The sequence below is a fragment of the Triticum urartu genome, chromosome 4, assembly GCF_003073215.2.
Source record: "Triticum urartu cultivar G1812 chromosome 4, Tu2.1, whole genome shotgun sequence".
Classification (NCBI taxonomy): Eukaryota; Viridiplantae; Streptophyta; class Magnoliopsida; order Poales; family Poaceae; genus Triticum; species Triticum urartu.
Window position 1 is genome coordinate 546,963,284 of NC_053025.1, and position 22,505 is coordinate 546,985,788.

At 42.9% G+C, this 22,505-nt stretch overlaps 3 protein-coding genes across 3 annotated transcripts; all 3 read right to left on the minus strand.

The window, feature by feature from the left end:
* Positions 1–609: 609 nt before the first annotated feature.
* Positions 610–1,853, minus strand: LOC125554094 (putative cyclin-dependent kinase F-2). The gene is made up of 3 exons (XM_048717702.1): positions 1,521–1,853; positions 685–1,376; positions 610–631 (listed from the first exon to the last, which is right to left on the minus strand). Exons 1-3 carry the CDS (start codon positions 1,851–1,853, stop codon positions 610–612), a joined length of 1,047 nt encoding a protein of 348 aa, XP_048573659.1.
* Positions 1,854–7,860: 6,007 nt separating this feature from the next.
* LOC125554095 (putative cyclin-dependent kinase F-2) lies at positions 7,861–9,294 on the minus strand. The gene has a single exon (XM_048717703.1). It carries the CDS (start codon positions 9,022–9,024, stop codon positions 7,861–7,863), a length of 1,164 nt encoding a protein of 387 aa, XP_048573660.1. The 5' UTR covers positions 9,025–9,294.
* Positions 9,295–16,398: 7,104 nt separating this feature from the next.
* Positions 16,399–18,751, minus strand: LOC125554096. The gene is made up of 5 exons (XM_048717704.1): positions 18,451–18,751; positions 17,915–18,037; positions 17,762–17,834; positions 17,604–17,669; positions 16,399–16,773 (listed from the first exon to the last, which is right to left on the minus strand). Exons 2-5 carry the CDS (start codon positions 17,944–17,946, stop codon positions 16,705–16,707), a joined length of 240 nt encoding a protein of 79 aa, XP_048573661.1. The 5' UTR covers positions 17,947–18,037; positions 18,451–18,751; the 3' UTR covers positions 16,399–16,704.
* Positions 18,752–22,505: the final 3,754 nt, after the last annotated feature.

The following is a 22,505-nucleotide window of genomic DNA, read 5'->3' on the forward strand; positions in this document are numbered from 1 at the left end:
TCAGTCTAGAGCTTCACGTACTGCCTACTGCGTCCAGCCTGAACAGAGCTCTTGATTTTGGTTCATTCTCCCTGCAGGACTTTTTCCACAGCTCGCTGTGTTGAAGATCCGACACATGCCATACTATCATTACCATGTGTAGCTAACTTAAAAAAATACAAATGCAGAGGTCGGGGGTCTTTCTTTTTTTCAAAAAAAAACTTAAAAAAATACAGGAGTATTTCATATTAGTACAGAAATTTGCATACGAAAAAAGATGCCGGAAACAATTGCTGTACCAGTACCAACTTATAACTGCTCACAAAATCTGCACCAGCAGGACATTTTAACCACCAATTCATCCATCACTCTAGATTTCTTTCGCTTGGAACATTTGTACGCACTACATATTTATCATCGCTTCAGGATTATTTTTGGAAAAAAAACACAAATTGTGCATCGTAATTCAATAACAACTGAGGATCTGTCAACACTAGACACATCTCTGATTCTCTGAACATGTGCATAGAATTCAGAAAAGCAGGCAAACACTAATGACTGATCCGGCGATCAAGTTCTACTTGATGGCTCATCGAAGCACAGTTACAACTTGCATCAAGAGAGTTTATGCTAGCATTTACATAGATGGCTTATCCAAGCACAGTCACATCTAGTAGAGAGTTTCATTACACTCGTTGCGCTGCGTTCCACACGGCCAGTGGGATTTTGAGTAGATTCTTCTCCGGCGGGATGAACTTGAACCTTGGTGTCTTCTTTTTCGGAAAGGACAGAGCATCGACCTTCTCAACGGCATCGGCGGCAGAGCGAGGAGCAGCGAACCATGGGTGCTTCAGCGCGGCGGCTGCCGTCAGTCGCTTGTCGGGGTTGCACGTGAGGAGCCCTTGCAACACCTGAAATCCTTCCTCGGACAGCTTCTCTTCAGGGAACAAATCCCGCAGCCGGCTGTGGTTGTGCCCCGCCGGTAGCAGCCGCAGCGCCTCGGCGGTGTGCGGCAGCGACGTGAACCCTGGCCACGTACTCTCGTCCGGCACCCCGAGCACTCGGAAGATGCTCCACAGCTGGTATACGTCAACCTTTATCTTGTCATCGTCGTCTTCATCTTCGCCGTCGCACGCGAACAAGGTCTTGCCGGTGAGCAGTTCGGCAAAGACGCAGCCGATGGACCACGTGTCCACGAGCGCGTCGTAGTCTCGCTTGCCCAGGATCATCTCGGGCGCCATGTAGGGCGCCGTGCCGGCCTGGCTGTACGGTGGCTTGTCTGACAAGGAGATGGCCAGCCCGAGGTCGCAGAGCTTGACGAGCTCCCCGTTGTCCCCGTCCCCGACGAGGATGTTGGCGGGCTTGATGTCGCGGTGGACGACATGGCGGTGGTGCATCTTTTCGGCCCCGGTCAGAAGCTTCCACATGAAGTCGCGCGCCATGGATTCCGGGAGCGGCGGGCCGGCGCGCCTATCCTCGAGGCTCGACGCGTCGACGTACTCCATGGCGAGGCCGACGTCGCCTGTGTCCAGGTTGCGCACCAGGCCCTCGAAGCCGACGACGTAAGGGTTTCCTTGGCAGGCCTCGAGGAATCGTGCCTCCCGATAAAGATCTTCGACGTCGGGGCCCTCCTCGGTGTCGTCCGGCGAGGAGAGGAACTTGACGGCCAAGTCCTTCTTGGTGACTTTGTGGCGCAACCTGAGGACGACGCCGAAGCCGCCTTGGCCTAGGCAGTTCACCTGTTCGTAGTCGTCGGTGATCCCGATGAAGGTGCGGCTCCTCTTGCAGCGCGCCGGCGATTGTTGATGCTGAGCCGTCGTGGCGTGGACGGCGTCGAGGACAGCAGCAGGTCGCTTGCGGTTGCAGGCGGCCATGGCGCTAGCTCGGCGAACGAGCTGCTTGGTTGCCGGAGAGGGCGGCGGAACTAAGCAACAGGCAGAGATCGATGATGGAGAAGGGGGAGGGAGGAGCTTCCGTGTGTGGATGGATGCGCGCGTGGATCCGTAGTATTTACCTACAGGAGCTAGCGGAAGGCGCAATGGGATTCGGATTCAAGTTGAGATGAACTGAGTACTCCCGACGCGCTGCGCTGACATGCGTAGGGAGTTCAATCCGAGTTACGGCGGAATCCAATCCGAGTTGCGGTGGAGCTTCGTTGCCTTGCCGCCCGCGTTTTTGCTTGGAACTCGGTTTCGTTTCCCTGCGCGTTACGCCGGCGGCCATCATTTGCCTTTGATGGAAGTGGATCAGGGGTTGTTGCTATGAGCTTTTTGGGCTTGCTTATCATCCTTTTCTGTGTATAAACACTAAATCATTTCAGAGCATTTCCGACAGGTGTGTAACCGCGCAGTGCGATAAAACTTTTTACAGCGCCGAAATAGCCTTTTTTTCACAAGAACGGCGCTGACTTCAGCGGCTGCTGCAAAAGATGACACGCGCAAACAGCTACAGCAAGCGCGGTAAATATACAGCGCTCGCGCCCAGCACAAAAGCATTTCACACTTAAAATAGAACAAAAAGATCAAACACATAAATCAACATAAATAGTCCAATTTATTACAACTCAAACAAATAGTTTATCTTTCAATGCGACAAATAGTTCAACAATACAATATCAAACATGCAACATCACTAGGTTTATCGGTCATTTCATGCCCGCCACTCCTCGATTAGATTCTTTTAAAGATCGTCATACGTTTCGGCACGTCGAATAGCATGATATGAGTCAATAAATCGCGCCACCCTCGCAACCCTTCTCCGCACTCGCACGGGACGTCCCAAGAGCTCATACTGAGAATAGTCTAAATTTTGTACACACTCATTCTCGATGATCATGATATGCATGATCACACGAGCGTTCATAATGTACCAAAGTATCTTTTGATCCCAAAATCTAGACGGTCCTCTCACAATAGCAAATTGGGCTTGCAAAATCCCGAAAGCTCTCTCCGCATCTTTCTTAGCCGCCGTGGGGATAGACAGGGGAAGCGCCGACGGGTCGCCGGAGCAAATGGAAAAGGTGCAGGCGGCGGCACCAGCGCGTGGATCTAGTAGTTGGTGAAGTCGCGCGTGAGTAATCACTGCCAGCGTGCGGGAGTGGGCGCACGAAATAAGCGCCGCGCGATGCCATTTTCCTTCGTGCGCTGAACCCATTATACCGCGTGCGCGTTTTTTGCGTGGCTGCTGGAGCACCCGTTTCGACTCTACACGCGCAAAAATTCGTTTTTTTCCAGCGCACTGTTGAGATTGCGCGCCTGTTGGAGACGCTCTCATATGCTGACAACTGCACTAAATCAAGATCAACACTAAATCATTTCAATGGGAGATTCCATTTTCAACCCAACATGCATCCCCATGTACTCCCCTCAGTCATCTTACACGATTGGGTCATGGACCGGTAGATCTGAGGCCGTCCACTTTTCCTGAGATTCGTTAAACGGTATGGCTCACCTAGATGTATAACACCAGTATATTTCTTGCATCTTTATTTTTGGTCAAATCAGTGACAACATAATAGGCCTCAAAGTACACATTTTGTCAGGGACGATACGCATGCAAGACTCTCCTTTCACTCTACCCGCGGAACAGATCCATAGACTTTATTTTCTCTTAGACAATTTAAATCAACCAAATCTTTTGAACTACAGACTCTTTTTTTTGAAAGTTTTTATATATTTAGACTCCTGACATCAAGAACTTTAAAACTAGACCAATTTTGGATATATTTCAAACACATTAAATTTTTGACGTTTCACATTTCATACGTGAAATAAACCCACTTCACTAGAAAAAATCTGAAACTAACATATTTCACTAGAAATAAGTGAATAACATTTTTCACATAAACGTATTAAACCCAAATATGAAACTCAAATGTCAACTTGTGAAACTAATTATTTGGAAGTGTGTAACATTTTTATTTCAAAAGAGTAAAATAAGTTATTTCATAAATGTGCAATTGAAATAGATGTGATTTTTGTGAAAGAAGCCAATGAAAAGTAAAATGCACCTACTAAAAGTAAAAAAATGTGAAACTAAAATTTCAACTTGTGAAATTGAAAATTATGAAATGTGTAACGACTTACTTCAAAAGAGTGAAATATGCTTTTTCAATATTATGATATTGAAATAGGTGTAATTTTTGTGAAACAAGCTAGTCCAATGTGAAATGTAGGTTCTGAAAGTGAAAAAAAAATATGAAACTGAATGTCAACTTGTGAAATTAATTTTTTTGAAATCTGTAATGATTTATTTTAAAAGAGTAAAATATGCTTTTTCAATAATGTGAAATTGAAATAGATGTGATTTTTGGGAAACAAACCAGTGAAAAGTGAAATGTAGGTTCTGAAAGTAAAGAAACAATATGAAACTGAAATGTCAACTTGTGAAACTGATTATTTTGAAATGTGTAACATTTGTTTAAACAGTAAACTATGCTATTTTAAAATTCTGGAACTGAAATATATGTGATCTTTGTGAAATGTGGCTTTTGAAAATGTCAATAATATGAAGTGAAATGTCAACTTGTGAAACTGATTAGTTGGAAATGTGTAACTGTTTATTTCAAATGAGTGAAGCATGTTATTTTAAAAATATGAAATTGAAATAGATGTGATTTTTGTGAAACAAGCTAGTGAAAAGTGAAATGGGGTTCTGAAAATGAAAATAATATGTAACTGACATGTTAACTTATAAAAATGATTATTTAAAAATGTGTAATAGTTTATTTCAAAAGAGAGAAATATGTTGCTCCAAAAATGTGGAATTGTAATAGGTATCATTTTTGGGAAACAAGCTTATGAAAAGTGATATGTGGGTTCTGAAAATACATATGAAACCGAATTGTCATCTTATGAAACTGATTATTTTTTAAATGTGCAACAATTTATTTTAGAGGAGTGAAATATTTTTTCAAAAATGTGATATCAAAATAGATATGATTTATGTGAAATGTGTTTCATGAATTTTAAACCGATTTAAAATATATCCAAAATTGGTCTTGTTTTAAAGGTCTTTGCGGCAGGAGTTCAAATATATAAAAAGTTTTGAAATCAGAATTTTGGTTTATGAGGTATTAATGATTTAAGTTACTAAAGGTGAAATAAATGGATGAATTAGTTTGGAAGAGAGAAGAGAGAAAATGGCAACACATGCATGTGAACCCCTATACCATCTAACTAAAAGCCGACTCTGATGGGACCTCGCGTACTGAATTAACATGTTTGATAGGTGTATATTCTCAAAGCAAAATGACTAGCTTTTTATATTGCACAGCGTTGCACTAATCTTTGGACATGACGAGCGGCTAGCGATCTGCCGCTAGGTGCCGGAACCGCTCAATTTTCTGCTTCGATGTATTCCCCTGTTGCTATATATATTTTTATTGAAATCTCTAAAAACACTTACATTTAGGAACAGAAAGAGTAATATTTTTGTTCTGCTCTTGTTCTTTGTTTTCCTAACTTGATTCCCCTGCTTTCTCCAACCGCCTTTTGTTTCTTGTGCTGCATTCATAAATGGAAGAGCAGCATGAAATGAAGTTGATTGCCTTAGAGCATTTACAGCCGGGTGCCTTAAACCCCCCTCAAACGTCCGGGCAGACGGTCCGATCAGTAACTGGTAAAAGAAAGCATCCAGACAGAAGCTTCAAAGCGGCCTCAAACACCCGGGCTGGCCGACATCCCTCGTATCCAACCCAAGTATGGGGCCGATATCGGACAGCCCAGGCGTGTCCGTCATGTTGGAACTGACAGCCTGACCCCAGCAAAAATTGCACCAAATCCCCCTGACCTATCAGATTTCACTTGCGTCGGAATGCACCTTGCCCTCTATGTATTCGATACATTGTATTTGTCATGATTTTTTCGTAGGAGCTTGATGAGAATAAATAAAAAAAAGTTCTCATACTTAAAAACCTTTCTCACTCGTAGTCTTAGTAGCGGCCATCAATGCACGTCTTGCGAAGGATATGAGCTCCTTCACAGAGCGAGTATTGATAGCACCTATTAAGAGAGAGTAGATTAACACTTTTGCCCAATGCGGCCATTTAAGCCGGTCGCGTCCTTCCTCCGGTGACGAGGTGGGACTAAAAAACCCCAATCAGGGCGGTCCAATACGGATGTTTCTATACTGGAAATCCTATGAACAACCCTTTTGGTGTTTACACAACCTCGCCGGTCCAACATGGACTAAAACATTCAAAACGATCAACGTGCCTATCTTTCCATGTATTAGGTGTTTTGAATATAGGGTTTACAGTTGAAAAAAATTGAGACCCGCCCGGTAACTGTCTGCGGGCTTGTCCGCGGACGTATAGGGACCCAGATTTGCCTATCGTGACTGTAGATGCTCTTATGTGTGAAGTGTCAAGGACAAAAAAGTGGATTAATTAAGCAGCATCAGTGCAAAAAAACAAAGTAAGGACAAATAAGCAACAACACGCGGTAAGATATTCTCTATCTTTTCGAAACGGGCAAGATATTCTCTATCAAAGCGTCAAAACACATATGTTCACAGTTTGAGGTTTGCCAAGTAGCTACTTTGCTTCGACCATCATTGATTATTCAATCGCCTAGCCCCACTCCCGCTTGCAACGCGCCCCGCGCGCGCATTACGGGAGCCTGTGCTCCGCCACTGCAAATGGCACCGTCCAGTTGGGGAGACTTGAGTGAACCTTATTCACTGGACTGGCGCCACCACCACCACCACCAATAAGGTGCCACCAAAGGAGACTTTATTGAGCACCGCCACCACCACCACTGGAAGGGCCAAAGCAATGCACAACAAAAACCTGCCTAAAAGCCTCAAATCAGGGAAAGCTACAACTTCATCCAGTAGATATGGACCTCTCTGCACTCCCACATCGACAAAGCCCGTGGAGGAAAAGGGAGTCGCGAATTGTTGGCGGAGGAGAGGTGGTGGCACGATGCGTCCATGAATCACCTCTCCCAAGGTTTGGAGAGGAACGGTTGGGGAAAAGGATGGCTTCTTCCATGCCACTTCGATATTTGTTGTTTTTATCTTGAAACTTACTTTTGTAATGATTGAGTTCTGAATTTCTGATCATCCATGCACCAATGAGACTGGGGCTTCACGCAGACACAAATGGGCAGCCATGTTAGCTCTATCTATGAACATGATTGAACTGAAAGGAACTAAGCTCTTGAATTTGGTTCATTCTCCCTGCAGGTCTTCTTCCACAGTTTGACGTATCGAAGATCTGATATACTTCCTTTTCCTATATATACTCCCCTGTTCGAATATAAGTGGTGTGGTTTAGTTCAAATATTGAAATAAAACCACGCTACTTATTTCCGAATGGAGGTAATATTTCACAGTATAGAAATTTGCATATGAAAAAGATGGTGGAAACACAAACACTGAAGTACATGAACAAGTCCAATTGCTGTACTAGTACCATTATTAAATTTATAAGTATTCATGAAATCTGCACCAGCTAACAGGACATTTTAACCATCAATTCATCCATCACTCGAGATTTCTGTTGCTTAGAACATTTGTACCAGTACATATTTATCATCAACTCAGGATTTTGGAAGAAAAAACGCACAAATTGAGCACTGTAACTCAATAACAACTGAGCATCTGTAAACAACAGCACTGTGATGGGTCTCTCAACACTAGTACATCACAATTTACACATCTCTGATTCTCTGAACGTGTGCATAATGGCACATACAATTCAGAAAAGCAGGCCAACACTAATGGGTGATCCGGCGACCAAGTTCTACTTGATGGCTCATCCAAGCACAGTTACATCTGGAGAGTTTATCCTAGCATTTACATAGATAGCTCATCCAAGCGCAGTTACATCACGAGAGTTTATCCTAGCATTTACATAGATGGCTCACGAGAGTTCAACTACACTTGTTGTGCTGCGTTCCACACGGCGAGTGGAATTTTGAGTAGATTCTTCTGCGGCATGGCCGGCGGGATGAACTTGGTCCTTGGTGCCTTCTTTTCGACCTTTGGAGCGGCGGCGGCTGTACGAGGAGCAGCAAACCATCGGTGCTTGAGCGCCGTGGCCGCCGTCAGTCGCTGGTTGGGGTTGCACGTGAGAAGGCCTTGCAACACCTGGAACCCATGCTCGGACAGCTTCTCTTGAGGGAACAGTTCCCGCAGCTTGTCGTGCTTGTGCCCCCGCGGTAGCAGTTTCAGCGCCTTTGCGGTGAGCGGCAGCGACGTGAACTCCGGCCACGTCCTCTCGTCCGGCGTCCCGAGCAAGCGGAAGATGCTCCAGAGCTGGACGATCTCATTGTCTGCGGCGTCGTCGTCATCATCGCCGAGGAACAGCGTCTTACCGGTGAGCATCTCGGCCATGACGCAGCCGATAGACCACGTGTCCACGAGCGCGTCGTAGTCCCGCTTCCCCAGGAGCACCTCGGGCGCCACGTAGAACGGCGTGCCGGCCTGGTTGTACGGCGGCAGCTCGGACATGGAGATCGCCAGCCCAAAGTCGCAGATTTTGACGAGCTCCCCGTCTTGGCCGACGAGGATGTTGCCGGGCTTGATGTCGCGGTGGACGACGTGGCGGCCGTGCATCGTCTTGGCACCGGTGAGGAGCTTCCACATGATGGCGCGCACGGTGGACTCCGGGAGCGGCTGGCCGCTGCGCCTGTTCCGCAGGAACTTGTGGAGGCTCGGCGCGGCGACGTACTCCATGACGAGGCCGAAGGCGCCGTTGTCGGGGTCGCGCACCAGGCCCTCGAAGCCGACGACGTAGGGGTTCCCGTCGCAGGCCTCGAGGAATCGGGCCTCCCGCAGAAGCTCGGCGGCGTCGGGGGGCTGCTGGGACCCGTCCGGCCAGTAGAGGTACTTGATGGCGACGATCTTGTGGGTGTCGCGGTGGCGCGCCAGGAGGACGCAGCCGAAGCCGCCCTCGCCGAGGCGGGTCTCCTCCTCGTACTCCTCGGTGCTTCGGATTCTGGTGCGGCTCCTCTTGCAGGACGCCGACGATTGTCTACTCGTCGTCGTGGTGGCGTGACCGGCGTCGAGGACGGCGGCGGGCCGCTTGCGGGGGGGCATCGCGCTAGCTCGGCGCAGCGAGCCGCGCGCTTTGGTTGCTGGAGAGGGGATCCGCGCGCGGTGGAGGCGGGATCGCCGGACGAGGGGAGGTGGGTGTCGAGCGGATGGATCGGTCGACGAAATTCGGGGTGGAAATATACGCAGGAGCGGCCTCGATTGGAGTCGGATTCAAATTCGAGTCGAAATTACGCCCTAGGCGATCGAGTATCCACAGACGACAATCCGAGTTACGGTCGCGAATTTCGTTGGCTTGCCGCCTGCGTTTTCAAAGCGCCGGTTAGCTGTGTACAGCAGACGCGATGCTGTTTGGGGGTCTGAATGTCTTATTTTCTTCCTTTTCCTTGGCGGTTGCGTTTTGGCTTGCAATCTTCGATTCCCAATCGAGAACCATGATTACATTTCCCTTCGGTTCATATCAGCCTTTTGCACTTGCCCATCACAATGTAATGTAATAAACAAATTAAAGATCTCTCATCTTTTTTTGTTTGTCTTAGTGTCATGATCAGGAAATCATGCAAATTCAGAGTCGGATTGCAAGAAATAGCCCCGAGTTCAGAGGAAACTAGATAGGGTTCTATAGCTTGAAAAGGGGAATAGTGCCAACCACTTAGTGACGGCTAGAGTTACAACCCGGATAGTGAACATCTAACTGAAGAAGATCTTCATAGTGTAGATGCAGGAAAAATACCCCCCTCTGAAGATCAGACTTGCCCTCAAAGCTGGAAAGCAGGAAAAATCTTCTAGATAAAAGCAGAGTCCTTTCACGTTGCCTCCTTAGTTGTCACATTAACCCATTGCACCAACCATTGTACTATCACTACCGGTACACTGAAATCTTCTTGTGGCCTTGGAATGAGTTTTCTTACTAATACCGCTTCTGGCTCCATTATGATGTGTCCTTGATCATCAACCAAGGGCATGTGTGGAGTAAAAATCACTTCGGGGCCACTGTATTACTTAAGTTGACTTACATAAAAAGTAGGGTGTAGTTTACAACCTTCTGGCAACAACAGTTTGTAAGAGGACTTTCCAATTTTCTTTAGTCTTCTGAATGGGCGATAGAACTTAAAGTGTAGTTCAAATGTCTGTGAAAGCTCATTAAAGTATGCCTATAAGGTTGGATCTTTAAGTGGACCATTGTACCCATGAGAAATTCTCTAGGAATTCTTTTTTTGTCAACAAACTGTTTCATCCTGACATATGCTCTTAACAACCTTAAGCAATTGAGGGGCCATTTATGTGTTTTGCACTAAGTTCGCTGAATCTAGTGAAATGAATTCATGCCAACTAGTTTTTGCTATGAGTGGCGGGGAAAATCCATACAATGCCTGGAAATGTGTTAGTTTTAAGGAATCACTCTACTAGAGATAGCCATGAGTGCCACTTTTTTGGATTTTCAAAAGTTGTGACCTCAAATATGATTCCAGACACCGATTGACTCTCTTTATCGTGTTGTCAGATTGAGGATGATATGAAGTACTCAGATAAAACTTGATTCCAAGTATCTCAAACAAGGATTGCCACAAGTGATTTGTGAAGATTCTATATCCACTAGTTACTACCATAGCAGGTAATCCATGCAATTTGAATATGTTGCCTGGAAAGGCCTTTGCAACGGACTGTATTGAAGTGGGGTTTTAATAGAGATGAATGAGAATACTTAGTGAATCTACCCACCACCACTAAAGTCAGGTCCTTATGTTCAAACAGAGGCAACCCTTCCAAAAAGTCCATGCTTACATGGCACCAAGCAAGGTCAGGAATTGGAAGTGACTGCAACAATCTAGGGTAACGGGTATGCTTTGCTTTATTTATTTGGCATAAATGAGAAGCTTGGACATATGTAATTACATCTTGTTTCAACCCTGCGCAACGGAACAATAGGTGTAATATCTGATAAGTTGCATTTTCACCAGAGTGTACCCCTAGTTCAGACTTATGAAAAGCTTGTATCAGCTCATGTCTAAGATTAGTAGTGCTACCAACCAAAAAATTTATTTTGTATCTAAGAATGCCATTTTTTAATGTGAAATGGGTTTTTTATCTGCCTTAATTGCCAATTGTTAGTGCATTTCTGGTCATTTTGATAAGACTTGACCACATCAATGATCCATAGAGGAAGAAACTGTACTGGCAATCAAACTGTTCACTATGTGTTTAACCCTTGAGAGAGCATATGCTACTCTATTTTCCCTTCTTGTATTGTACTCAACATTATAGTTGTATTCCAACAATTTTATAATTAATATATGTTGGATGCCCCTAGTGAGCTTTTGCTCTTGCATGTATTCTAAACTCTCTTGGTCAGTTCTGATTCTGAGGGAAGAGGCCGCGAAATAGTGCTTCCACATTTTTAATGCTTCTATAATTGCTAGTCCCTCTTTGTCATTATTAGTGCTTTAAGTCCAATGCTCTTGCTCATGTAGGCAGTCGGCTTGCCCTCTTGCATTAGGATTGCTCTTAGACCATACCCACTTGCATCTTCTTCCAATACACAGGGTTTGTAAAAGTTTGCGAGAGCTAGAACATGAGTTGATGTGAGCTTCTCTTAAGTGTGGTAAATGTTGCTTGTTGTGTATCAGACCATACAAAGGAGTCCTTTGTGAAAGAGTCAAATAGGGGTCTATAAATTAGCCATGATTTTCTATAAATCTTTTGTAATAGCTCGTTAACCCCAAAAATCCTCTCAAGTGAGTGACATCTTTGGGAACATGCCAATCAACCATAACTTGTATTTTAATAGGGTCAGTAGCAACTCCACCTCCTTGTATTGTATATATGTCCCAAATACTCCACTTTTTTCTGGCCAAAGGTGCACTAGTTGGTTAGCTCTAAGTGTACTAAACACTTGCTTGTAAACTAGAATATCATCAAAGAATACTACCACAAAATTTCTTTAAAATGGCTTCAAGTTTGAGTTCATGAGAGACTGAAAAGTGAAAGTGCAACTATCCCTGAGTGGTTTTGGTAATTATTAACAACATATAGCTCATTGAACTAATACTATTTCAAGATGATCATTTCAGAAAGTTTAATGATTGGCATGGCATGAATTAAGAATGTGGACCCTTCAAAATGCTAAGGACACATATTGGCTCAAGCTCAAGACTCTATCTTTTTCATTTTAGTGATCCAAGATCACATTGAGTCCATAGGAAAAGCCAATACTATTTTTTTGAAGGAAAAAGTCAATACTATTAAAAGGGGATGAGGTGTTGCTTAATGGCTTACTTGCTCAAAATGCTTAGTGATATGCTCCAAAAACCCTCAACCACTTTCTCATATTCACATATGTCCCAAACCAAAAGTCAAATTCGGCCCCACCGAATTGTTCTATCCGGCGCCACCGAGGTCACTTGACATAGCCACTGCCAGAAACCCTAGTCATATCAGTCGTACCGATAGGGATCTCGGTCTCACCGAGATGGGATTGCAAACTCTCTGTTTCCCTTCGTAACGTTTTGGTTCAACCGAGATGAGCGATCGGTCCCACCGAGTTCGCAATGCAAACTCTTTGTTTTCCTTTCGTAACGTTTTGGTCTCATCGAAATGAGCGATTCGGTCCCACCGAGTTTGCCTGACCAACTCTCTGGTTAGCTTATAAACAAAATTGGTCCCACCGAGTTTGTGTAATCGGTCTCACCGAGATTACGTTATGCCCTAACCCTAATCAAATCGGTCCCACCGAGTTGACATGTCGGTCCCACCGAAAAGCTTAACATTCACATTTTGAACTGAATCGGTCCTACCGAGTTTTCTGATTCGGTCCTACTGAGTTTGGTGAATTGTGTGTAATGGTTAGATTTTGTGTAGAGGCTATAAATACCCCTCCACCCACTCTTCACTCGTGGGGAGAGCCATCAGAACATGCCTACACTGTCAACATTCATTTTCTGAGAGAGAACCACCTACTCATGTGTTGAGACCAAGATATTCCATTCCAACCATATGAATCTTGATCTCTAGCCTTCCCCAAGTTGCTTTCCACTCAAATCATCTTTCCACCAAATCCAAATCTGTGAGAGAGAGTTGAGTGTTGAGGAGACTATTATTTGAAGCACAAGAGCAAGGAGTTCATCATCAACACACCGTCTATTACCTTTTGGAGAGTGGTGTCTCCTAGATTGGTTAGGTGTCACTTGGGAGCCTCCGTCAAGATTGTGGAGTTGAACCAAGGAGTTTGTACGGGCAAGGAGATCGCCTACTTTGTGAAGATCTACCCTAGTGAGGCAAGTCCTTCGTGGGCGATGGCCATGGTGGTATAGACAAGGTTGCTTCTTCGTGGACCCTTCGTGGGTGGAGCCCTCCGTGGACTCGCGCAACCGTTACCCTTCGTGGGTTGAAGTCTCCATCAACGTGGATGTATGATAGAACCACCTATCAGAACCACGCTAAAAATATCCGTGTCTACATTGCGTTTGCTCCCTCCAAACTCCTCCCTTTACCTTCATGTGCAATATTTTACATTCCGCTGCTATACTCTTAGACTTGCATGTGTAGGTTGATTGCTTGACTTGTGCTAAGTTGTTAAAATCTGCCAAGACTTAAAATTGGGAAAAGGCTAGATTTTTATTTGGTCAAGTAGTCTAATCACCCCCCCCCCCTCTAGACATACTTTCGATCCTACAAAAAGTTTTTGGAGCATTAGTGAGACCAAATGGCACAACCAAGTACTCATAATGTCCAAAGGTGTGTTGAAAAAGTAGTTTTTCCATATCTTCAGGTTTCATTCTGATTTCATGGTAACCACTCCTCAAATCAATTTTGGGAAAGAACATTACTCCATGTAATTCATCCATGATATCCTATATAACAGGGGTATGGTTTTTTATATAGCCATGGCACTGAGTTTTCTGTATTCTGTACAACCTCCAAGTCTCATCCTTTTTCTTGACTAGTACAGCTAGTGGGGAGTATGGGCTTGAGCTAGGCTGAATTACCCCAGTCATATTAGTTGCTTGATAATTTCCTCAAGAGCATGTTATAGTGATGAGGTAGTCTGCAAGATCTCTGGTTTATCACTTTAGCATCGTTTAAGAGGGGAATGGCATTGTCACAAAATCTCTTTGGGGGTGATGTAGTAGGTTCTGTAAAAATGTCCACAAATTCCTGAATAAGGGACTGGATTTCAACAGGAACTAGTATTGTAGTCTCTTCACTATTAGGGGCAGCAACAGAAACCAAGACGAAAGCACTAGAATCAGACTGCTCCATTAGTTTGGAGATATTGAAAGTTGCAGGGATTTCAGAACTGGAAGGCGAGGTCTCATGATGAAGGATCACATGTTCTCCTTTGCGATATGTAATTCTCATTTGCATTGATGTAGTCTAGTTCCACTGGACTATTTCCTCAGCCAATCAGCTCTCAATATAATGTCATATCCCTTTAACTGTAACACGTCATCTTGGAATTTTTCTCCTTGAATACTGTAAGAGCAATCCTGATAGATAAATTGACTCCAGAGTATACCCCCACTAGCCACTGGAACTTTCCTTTTCTTGCATGGAGTTGCTTTGTCAGGAAGTTTTTCTGCAATTTCAGGGGAGATGAAAGTGGAAGTACTCCCACTGTGAATCAGTGTAGTGGTAGTAATATTGCTCAACTGGATATTGACAATGAATGTATTTTTAGTTGCTCCAGTGCCCATTGCAGCATGCATAGAAATTTGCAGGACCTCATCTTCTTGCTGTGCTTGGAATTCTACTAGATCTTCTTCACTGTTAATAATATAGATCAAGTCTGAATTTTCAGAAGGTTGCACTTTCATCGCATGCACCATATTTTTCTGACTGGGTTTGCAAACTTGTCTATGTCCTGGTGCCCAAGGTTATTTGCATCTCCAACTTATTCCTTTTTGCCTGGCTTGTTGTATCATAGCTTGAATTGGTGGCAAGGTAGTAGCATGTTTTGGAGCGTCAAAATTGACTTGTCTTTTAATTGCAAAAGGAGTGAATGCTGACCTTTCAGGAGGGGTTGCATCTTCCATTCGTCTAGCCAACCACATGGCAGTTTGCAAGTCTTTGCGTTTGCGACATTCCAAATGAGCTTTGCTGTAATCTGATAAGCCTGCCATGAAACTAGTTACAAAATAATCATCAGGAGTGAGGGGTTATCTCTTCTCATCGTGTTCAATGTTCACTCAAACTTTTCAATGTATTTTTCCCACGGTTCCCATTTGACTTAGTGCATGGAAAGATCTCACATTCTCAGTGATAGAAGTTTCAGAGAATCTGTCTCTCAAATATCTGCAGAATATGTGCCATGGAAGTGTCTGAACATTGTATCCGGTGCCTCTCCACCACTACACCGCAGGTCCCTTTGGATAAGAAACTGTAAATTCAGTTCTTTGCTCTAAAGGTGTTAAGGAAGTGTCAAAGTATTGCTCAATAGTTTGCATCTAGTGTTCCGCATCATCGTCTCCTTCAAACTCGGGTATATTGTATTTAGCAGGTTTGACAGTGCCAATGTTTCTTCCTATGTCATTAGGATTTTGACACCTTGCTCTATTTGCTTTCGGACCATGTTCCAATCATCATCCTCATAATTATACTAAGCATTGTCTTGTTTCTGCATATTGTTTGCACCATGCTGATGTTGAGCGTAATATGGGTGTCTGTAGGGAACCCTCATATTGTTTTCCATAAGACTCTCTTCCTGCTGGCTCATGGAGTACAGTGGTGACTTGCCCTAGTGTTAATCTCTCTTCCTGCTAGTCGGTTACAACCTGACATGTAACCCAAATAATCGGCTGCCTTGTCCTAGTGTTAATCTCTCTTCCTGCTAGGGGTTACAACCCGATTGCAACTTGATACCTAGGGCAGCTGGGATCAATGGCTTTTATAGCCATTACAGTCCAAATAGCAGTAATGAAAGAGCTAAAGTAAAGTAACTAGACAGAGCAGTAAAAAGCACCTAAATGGTAATTGAAGTCCAGTCGTTGGATGAGGATATATGCTACCGCGTATCTGACATGGATCAACACCTGGATCATTTCAGAGGCCGAGCTCAAAGTTATGGTGGCTGTGACCCGATTATGGGCACACCTGTGATTGTAGCTACGATAACTGATGTGCTGTTAGTTTGCTTTGTCAGAATGCTAACATGAATCAGCAGGTAATTCCATCCATACATTGACCGTGCTGAAGCTTGAAAGATTATGCATACACTACCAGAGAACTGTGTTCCACTACCCAATGGACACTGAATTCATCCAGCGTTGCAATGCAGAGTAGTCAGTATCGTCTCACCTGCTCCAAGTAAAGGGAATGGAAAATATTTAGCAATGATGAAAACACAAGATTCTCATACACAACATGTGCGTAAGGTAAAATAGACTAGAGTCAGCTGCCCATTCCTCACTGACAAGATTCGAGTTTGGACGATAGTCACATTCAAGATTCACAAAATTCATGTGCTAGTCATGCATGCCCCAAAGCTTTCCAAAGCGTCTAGGAACAAACAAGGCTCGAAACCCATCTCAAAAGTCCCCACAGAACAATAGCCAGATTCAATATAAAATTGTGCAGTTTGGAAAATTACAGGGAAACTAACTGCTGGAACTGAGACAAAAATTTCACTACAGAATATATCCATTGGAGTGGATACCAAAGATCTGTTGCTATTCAGCCAAACTTGCATCCCCATGTAACATCATATACTGCAGATTCACGGTTAACATTCTATGGTTCCTGTTCTTCGTTTTCCTGGCTTGATTCCCCAGCTTTCTCCGGCTGCCTTTTTTCCTTGTGCTGCATCAATTATTGGGAGATTGGTTAAAGGAGGCAGAGCAGCATGAAATGAAGTTATTGTCTTACGTTTCAAGTGCCTAAGACAGAAAAGTGGACTAAATAAGCGTTTCTTTTATGGCCTGAGTTCATGAATGCATGAAACCTAAGTGGAGAAAGTAGAGGCTTTTCTTAGGAATCAGTGACTCTCACTTGAAGTGACAACAGACGTATGTGCACATAGGTTTGAGATTAGCTCAACTTTACATTTATAACGGCTTCTAAAAAATTCTACTTTTACTTCAACCCGTGGTGCAAAAGCTGCGTGAGAATATGCTAGTTCAATCAGCATCTCTTTAACTTAAGAGGTGAATGCCAAATTGTCTGTTGTTTGAATAATAAAAAATGCAAACCCCAAAAAATGACTGCGAGCAATTCAAGTTAAGAATTACTGTATCCTCAGTTATATCACCTAATGTTCGGTAACAATTTATTCTACTTTATTAGATGAGCCATATTACCAAAGAATGTTATTCTACTAGTTATTTGTCCAACTTAAAATAAAAAGGCTTAATCAGTATAGAGAAAAAAGTAAGGGTTGCCATTTAGAAATACCAGAAAAGTCTTAGCAGTATGACAGGTCATTTCCTCCTAAAATCAAATTTCTCATTCTCTTATGAATTTATCATTTATTTTCTGCACTGTTTATTTCAGTTATTAGTAAACCTGAACTGGCTGAGCCCTCTATTTTACCGTATAGATATATATAGTTACAGTTGGTTTAATGGTAAATGTGATGCTAAGCTCAACAGCTCCAACGGTCCAAATGCAGAACAGCAGCACCAACAAAGTACCTTTGGAAGAAGCCCTTCTGCAGACATCAGCTCATACAACTTGCGCATGATTGTTTCCTCTTCAACCTATATAAAATAAAATGACAGCAATTGATTACTAAAGAAATACCCATGAGATTCTTTCTTAACATAAAAGCTTAGTAGTGTCTGAGGCTCACCTGTAGTTTATGCAACTCATGGGACATTACTCGGTATGTTTCCATTAGGGCATGATTTTGCTTGTCCAAATGCCTGCAGATCATTTCTATGTTATATAATCAATTGAATTGTTCGGGCTCATTTGTTGCTAAAGGTTAGTCAAGATGTTGCACCTGGACATTTCAGCAGAATGCTTTGGTTCCATTAGCACCAAACAACTTTATACCGCTTCTCCTCTACTTGAGGAAATGAGAGAACGCCCACCCCTCTTGACAGAAGAAAAACTATACTGCTCCCTGCAAATTATTCGGCTGATTAGAAATCATTTCAAATCAAGCTAGAAGCTGTCCTCCACACCACTGCTGTTAAAGGCTTGTGTTTACAAGTGTGAATGAAAAAGGATATAATTTGCCGTTACAGCTAATCTGAGTCTTGGGGATACCCACAAATATGATGTCAGATTGATAAACAGATAAAAACACAAACACGCTGTAGACACCCATTCAATTGGGATTCAGGAGAAAACATGGCTATGCAAAGAAGAAGAATTTTTCGATTAGCAAGTGCTCATATGGCCAATAAAATTAGTGCCGTATTTATAATTTCACATGGCTGACGATGTAAGGTATGGTGAGGCATACGCAGTTCATACCAGATAAATCAAATTTCACCAAGTATATTACAATAGGAGATAGGAGACACAACAAACCTGGCACTGAAATTGAACAAAAGAGAAGGCTCGGATTGATGTCTTAAAGGGGGCAATCTGCTGCCGTCGCCGTCCGCGCCGCGCGGTCCGCAGAGCCCCGCGATCCGGCGGCCGCTCCTCGCTGCTAGTCCACTCACGGTCGCCGGCTCGCACGACGCGGTGCCACCGTCCGGGGCCTGCTCGACGCCGGTCGCCCTCTTGCTGGCTCGCGCGCGGCGTGGCGGTGCGGTGTGAGGGCGTTGGCCGTGGCGGCTATGCGGCAGCGGCAGTTGTTCTTTTTTTTTTTTTGAGGGATGGCAGCGGCAGCCAATAGCACCGTACCGACCTATTGGGCATTTTTTTTTTACGGTTTGGCCCTGTGCGTAACGAGGCCGTAGCTGGGCCACGAGGCAACCGGCAATGAGTCAGACTTCGGCCCGCGTTAGGCGGCCAATTAACTTTCTTTTTATTTATTATTATTAAAAACATGAACGCTATTTTTATTAAAAATTTCAAATGAAATAGAGTTAATAATATATAGCTAATTTCTATATAGAAAATCAAAAATTTGACATACCTGCATGTAAAACCTTATCATGTGAAAGAAAATATTTATCTCATATTTAAATACTCCCTCCGTCCAGAAATACTTGTCGGAGGAATGATTGTATCTAGAACTAAAATACATCTAGATACATCCATTCCTCCGACAAGTATTTCCGGACAGAGGAAGTATTTATTTATGCATATAAAAGAAAAAAATATTTGGAAAATAATCATATATCCAATAAAATTTTGTTCCTACATGTTAAAAAATAATATTCATGCATTAGTAAGAATATTATTCATGTATTTTCTTTAAAGGAAAGAAACAAAACAAAGCAAAAATAAAAGAGGAATACCAAATAAAGTCTAGAAAGAAGAAGAAAATGATGAATAAAATGATAGATAAAAGAGAAAGAAAAGTATAGGAAATGAAAATAAAAAGAAATAGAAAATTACAAAAAAAGACATGTTGTCTCTATTTGCTCGACCCACTGGCAACAAGCCCTATAGAACTCTTATACGACCCGATAAGCGGCATATATGAATTCCTGGGGTGGCTAGGGGTGGTTCTGCATGCTCCAAATTCTTCACCTCATTTCTAATTTGCTAAACTTCCACTGTTATTCTCCAGAGGAATGATGTTTTCAATGAAGTCGAATGTGTTTCCTTGGGGAGTTTAAACTTTTGCCCTAATCTCTAAATGATGTTTTTGATGAAGTCGACCATGTTTCCTTGGGGAACTTGAACTTTTTCCCTAAGTTTGCTTGCACTTTTATTATTTGTACTTTGTTTTCATTATCATTGATCTTTGGGTGCGAGTACAAGTAACCGAGGGGTGCCCTGGCGGGTGGGGGTGCATGGATATGAGTGAAACCTCCTAGCGAGCAGTTTTCTCTCAATTTTTGCATTTTCATCTGTGTATTTTTTCATTACAGATGAACATGGTTCCACGCGTACCCCATGAATAGTAAAATCAGAAGAAAAAACACTAGAAAAAATAAAACAAAAATATGAAATTTGGGGTATCAAACTTGGTCGGTCATTCTACTCACTTGTGAAGTTCGTGAAGGAATGATGTCAGTAGTATACACAGTGAAGAAAATACAGCCGAAGCCTTACTATTTATTCGAACAATGTTTTTATAGCTTTGATTTTTTTTACCTTTTTTTGCTCAAAACACCAAGGATTTCATTTCTTCACGAAACTTCGCACATGAGTAGAATCGCCAATCAAGTTTTATACCCAAAATGTTCAGTTTTTTCTAGTATTTTTTATTTTTTCTATTCTAATTGTTGTGCGAGGAACCATGTTCCAAAAATCCATTTTCATTTTCGCCACTCTTTTGCTACAAAAATATTGGTAATCATGTAGGTCACAACTTAAAGTTGCAATATTTTCTCAAATCATCAAATTCTATGCAGCATTTTATGTGCCGTTGCAAATTTTAATCTAGGGCACTCTCCCTACCCAAAATGATTCACTCATTTTTCTTAACGCATCTGAGAATACATGCACACATTACTAAGGCACTATGTGGGCTGTTTTAGGTACTTCATCCTATATATGCATAAACATATCCTCATCTTATCTGTCTCTTATCCACACAAAATCATGAATTCGACAACTTAAGTGCTAAAACTATGAAATTTAGAGCATTTCCCCCTCATTATAGAATAAATCTATTCAGATGACAATGTTGTTGAATTGCTTCATGAGAATATATTGATTGTGTTCAGTACATTTTATGTACATACTAATATCGGTTTTAGTAGATCTCTTATAAAAGAGAATCTATTTATTAATTGAATTGTAACTTATCAACATCTTCTTTTTTTGCGGGAACATGCAATCTTACACGCCACTTATGTGACATTGATCAGATTAACTACATATCATTTTTTCCTCCCTTACTGTTAGTACATGTTAATCAACGAACTATTTTCCATTTGCGATAATTCAATTATATACCGATATCACCATTCCATCCTACATTAATGGACCATTACAGAAAAATCTGACATCTACTGTGGCATAGCTAATCTAACCCGAGGGTCCCATCAATTCCTACATGGCATGCACATGATGAATTCTCGAAGTCAAGCCAAGTCAATAAAAGTCCAATCAACTAGCCATGCTCAACGAGTCGATGAAGGAGAAAAAACCCAACATATTGTTCTTTTGGGGAATACCGAACATATTGTTGGGGCTAACTTACTAATAAATTGAGAGTTGTCAAAGTTGCATGTTTTTATGTTGTTTGTTTCAGACACCTTTCTGAACTCTAGAAATTCTAAAAAAAGAAAAATCCGAAGATCTCAGTTCAAAAAGACAAAGAATGTTTTTGTCAGGGACGAAGATCTAAAAATCCGAAAATCTAAAAAGGAGAACGTCAGGGACGAAGATGGCCCCACATGCTGTAGGGATGGGGCGCACCGGGAATGTATCCGGTGCACCCGCACTTGTGCTACCGGTGCACCGCATGTCATAGAATGTTTTTAAAATTCTGAAAAAAAAAATCTAGCACGTTGACACAACATCAATGTATGATGTCACAAAATTTCGTATAAAACTTTGAAATATTTTTTGAGATAGAAAAATGAGAAATTAGACTTCAGTGTGATAATGGGTCAAATCTAAAGCCCAAGTTATGTTATGTACTGTTCTGTTTTGAATTTGTCATTTTTGTTTTTCGAGTTATGTTTTAAATTTTGAGTTGAAATTTTGTGACAAGCTACATTGATGTTGTGTGAGTGTGCTAATTTTTTTTTCAGAATTTTGTAAACATTTTAAAAGCACAATATAAGCTGGGTGCACCGATAGCACCATAAGCTCCGGTGCACCAGATATTTTTCCGAGGCGCACCACCGGGCCGTCCCTGCTATATACCATACCTCATCCAGTTCAAAACTTTTTTATTGAGTATATGCCTTGTCTGTTCTCAGGATCGGTCATCATGCTCAGGCTCGTGCCTTTGTGTTAGTCTTGTTAAGCATCTACAGTGGCATCGGGCAAATCCGAGTATCTGACCTCTCAAACTTCCACGGACGCGTCGCAGGCATTGACCGGGCACGCCTCATATTTCGTCTTCCACATTCGCGTTCCTCATATTTTAAATCTCAAAACCAAGCAATTCATGCAACGCTACGTAAAACACATGATCATAGCATAGTTCATCGGATTAGCCGGACAAAAAGGAAAATGATTCATCGGAGTTCAACGGCGGACAGTACAAATCCATACTATAGACATATATAAAATATAAACAGAACGAGGAAGGGACGAAGAAATCACCATTTCCTCGCCGGACCCTTCCCCTTCCGGATGTCAGCGCGGCTATGCCCCTCCTCCGTGTAGGTGTCGGCGTGCGGAGGCGCGTCGTCATCGAAGCTGGAGGTGGAGCCGTCTGTCATATCGGAGTCAGAGCTGCACCTCATGCCCGTGAGCCCACGGAGCCGGCGGTCCTACTCATTGGCAAGGCGGGCCGCCTTCGCCTTCGCCGTCGCCTCCTTTGTTGCCTCGTGCTCCGACAA

Excerpts from the sequence above, each read along its gene's own strand:
- LOC125554095 (XM_048717703.1), bottom strand. The coding sequence starts at position 9,024 with ATGCCCCCCCGCAAGCGGCCCGCCGCCGTCCTCGACGCCGGTCACGCC.
- LOC125554096 (XM_048717704.1), bottom strand. The coding sequence starts at position 17,946 with ATGGAACCAAAGCATTCTGCTGAAATGTCCAG. Across the intron at positions 17,670-17,761 it reads ATGAGTTGCATAAACTACAG|GTTGAAGAGGAAACAATCAT; the intron begins GTGAGCCTCAGA and ends TATTTTATATAG. Across the intron at positions 16,774-17,603 it reads CAGAAGGGCTTCTTCCAAAG|CACAAGGAAAAAAGGCAGCC; the intron begins GTACTTTGTTGG and ends TAATTGATGCAG.
- LOC125554094 (XM_048717702.1), bottom strand. The coding sequence starts at position 1,853 with ATGGCCGCCTGCAACCGCAAGCGACCTGCTGCTGTCCTCGACGCCGTC. Across the intron at positions 1,377-1,520 it reads TCGTCGGCTTCGAGGGCCTG|ATGCACCACCGCCATGTCGT; the intron begins GTGCGCAACCTG and ends GGGGCCGAAAAG. Across the intron at positions 632-684 it reads ATCCCACTGGCCGTGTGGAA|AAGCCATCTATGTAAATGCT; the intron begins CGCAGCGCAACG and ends CTGTGCTTGGAT.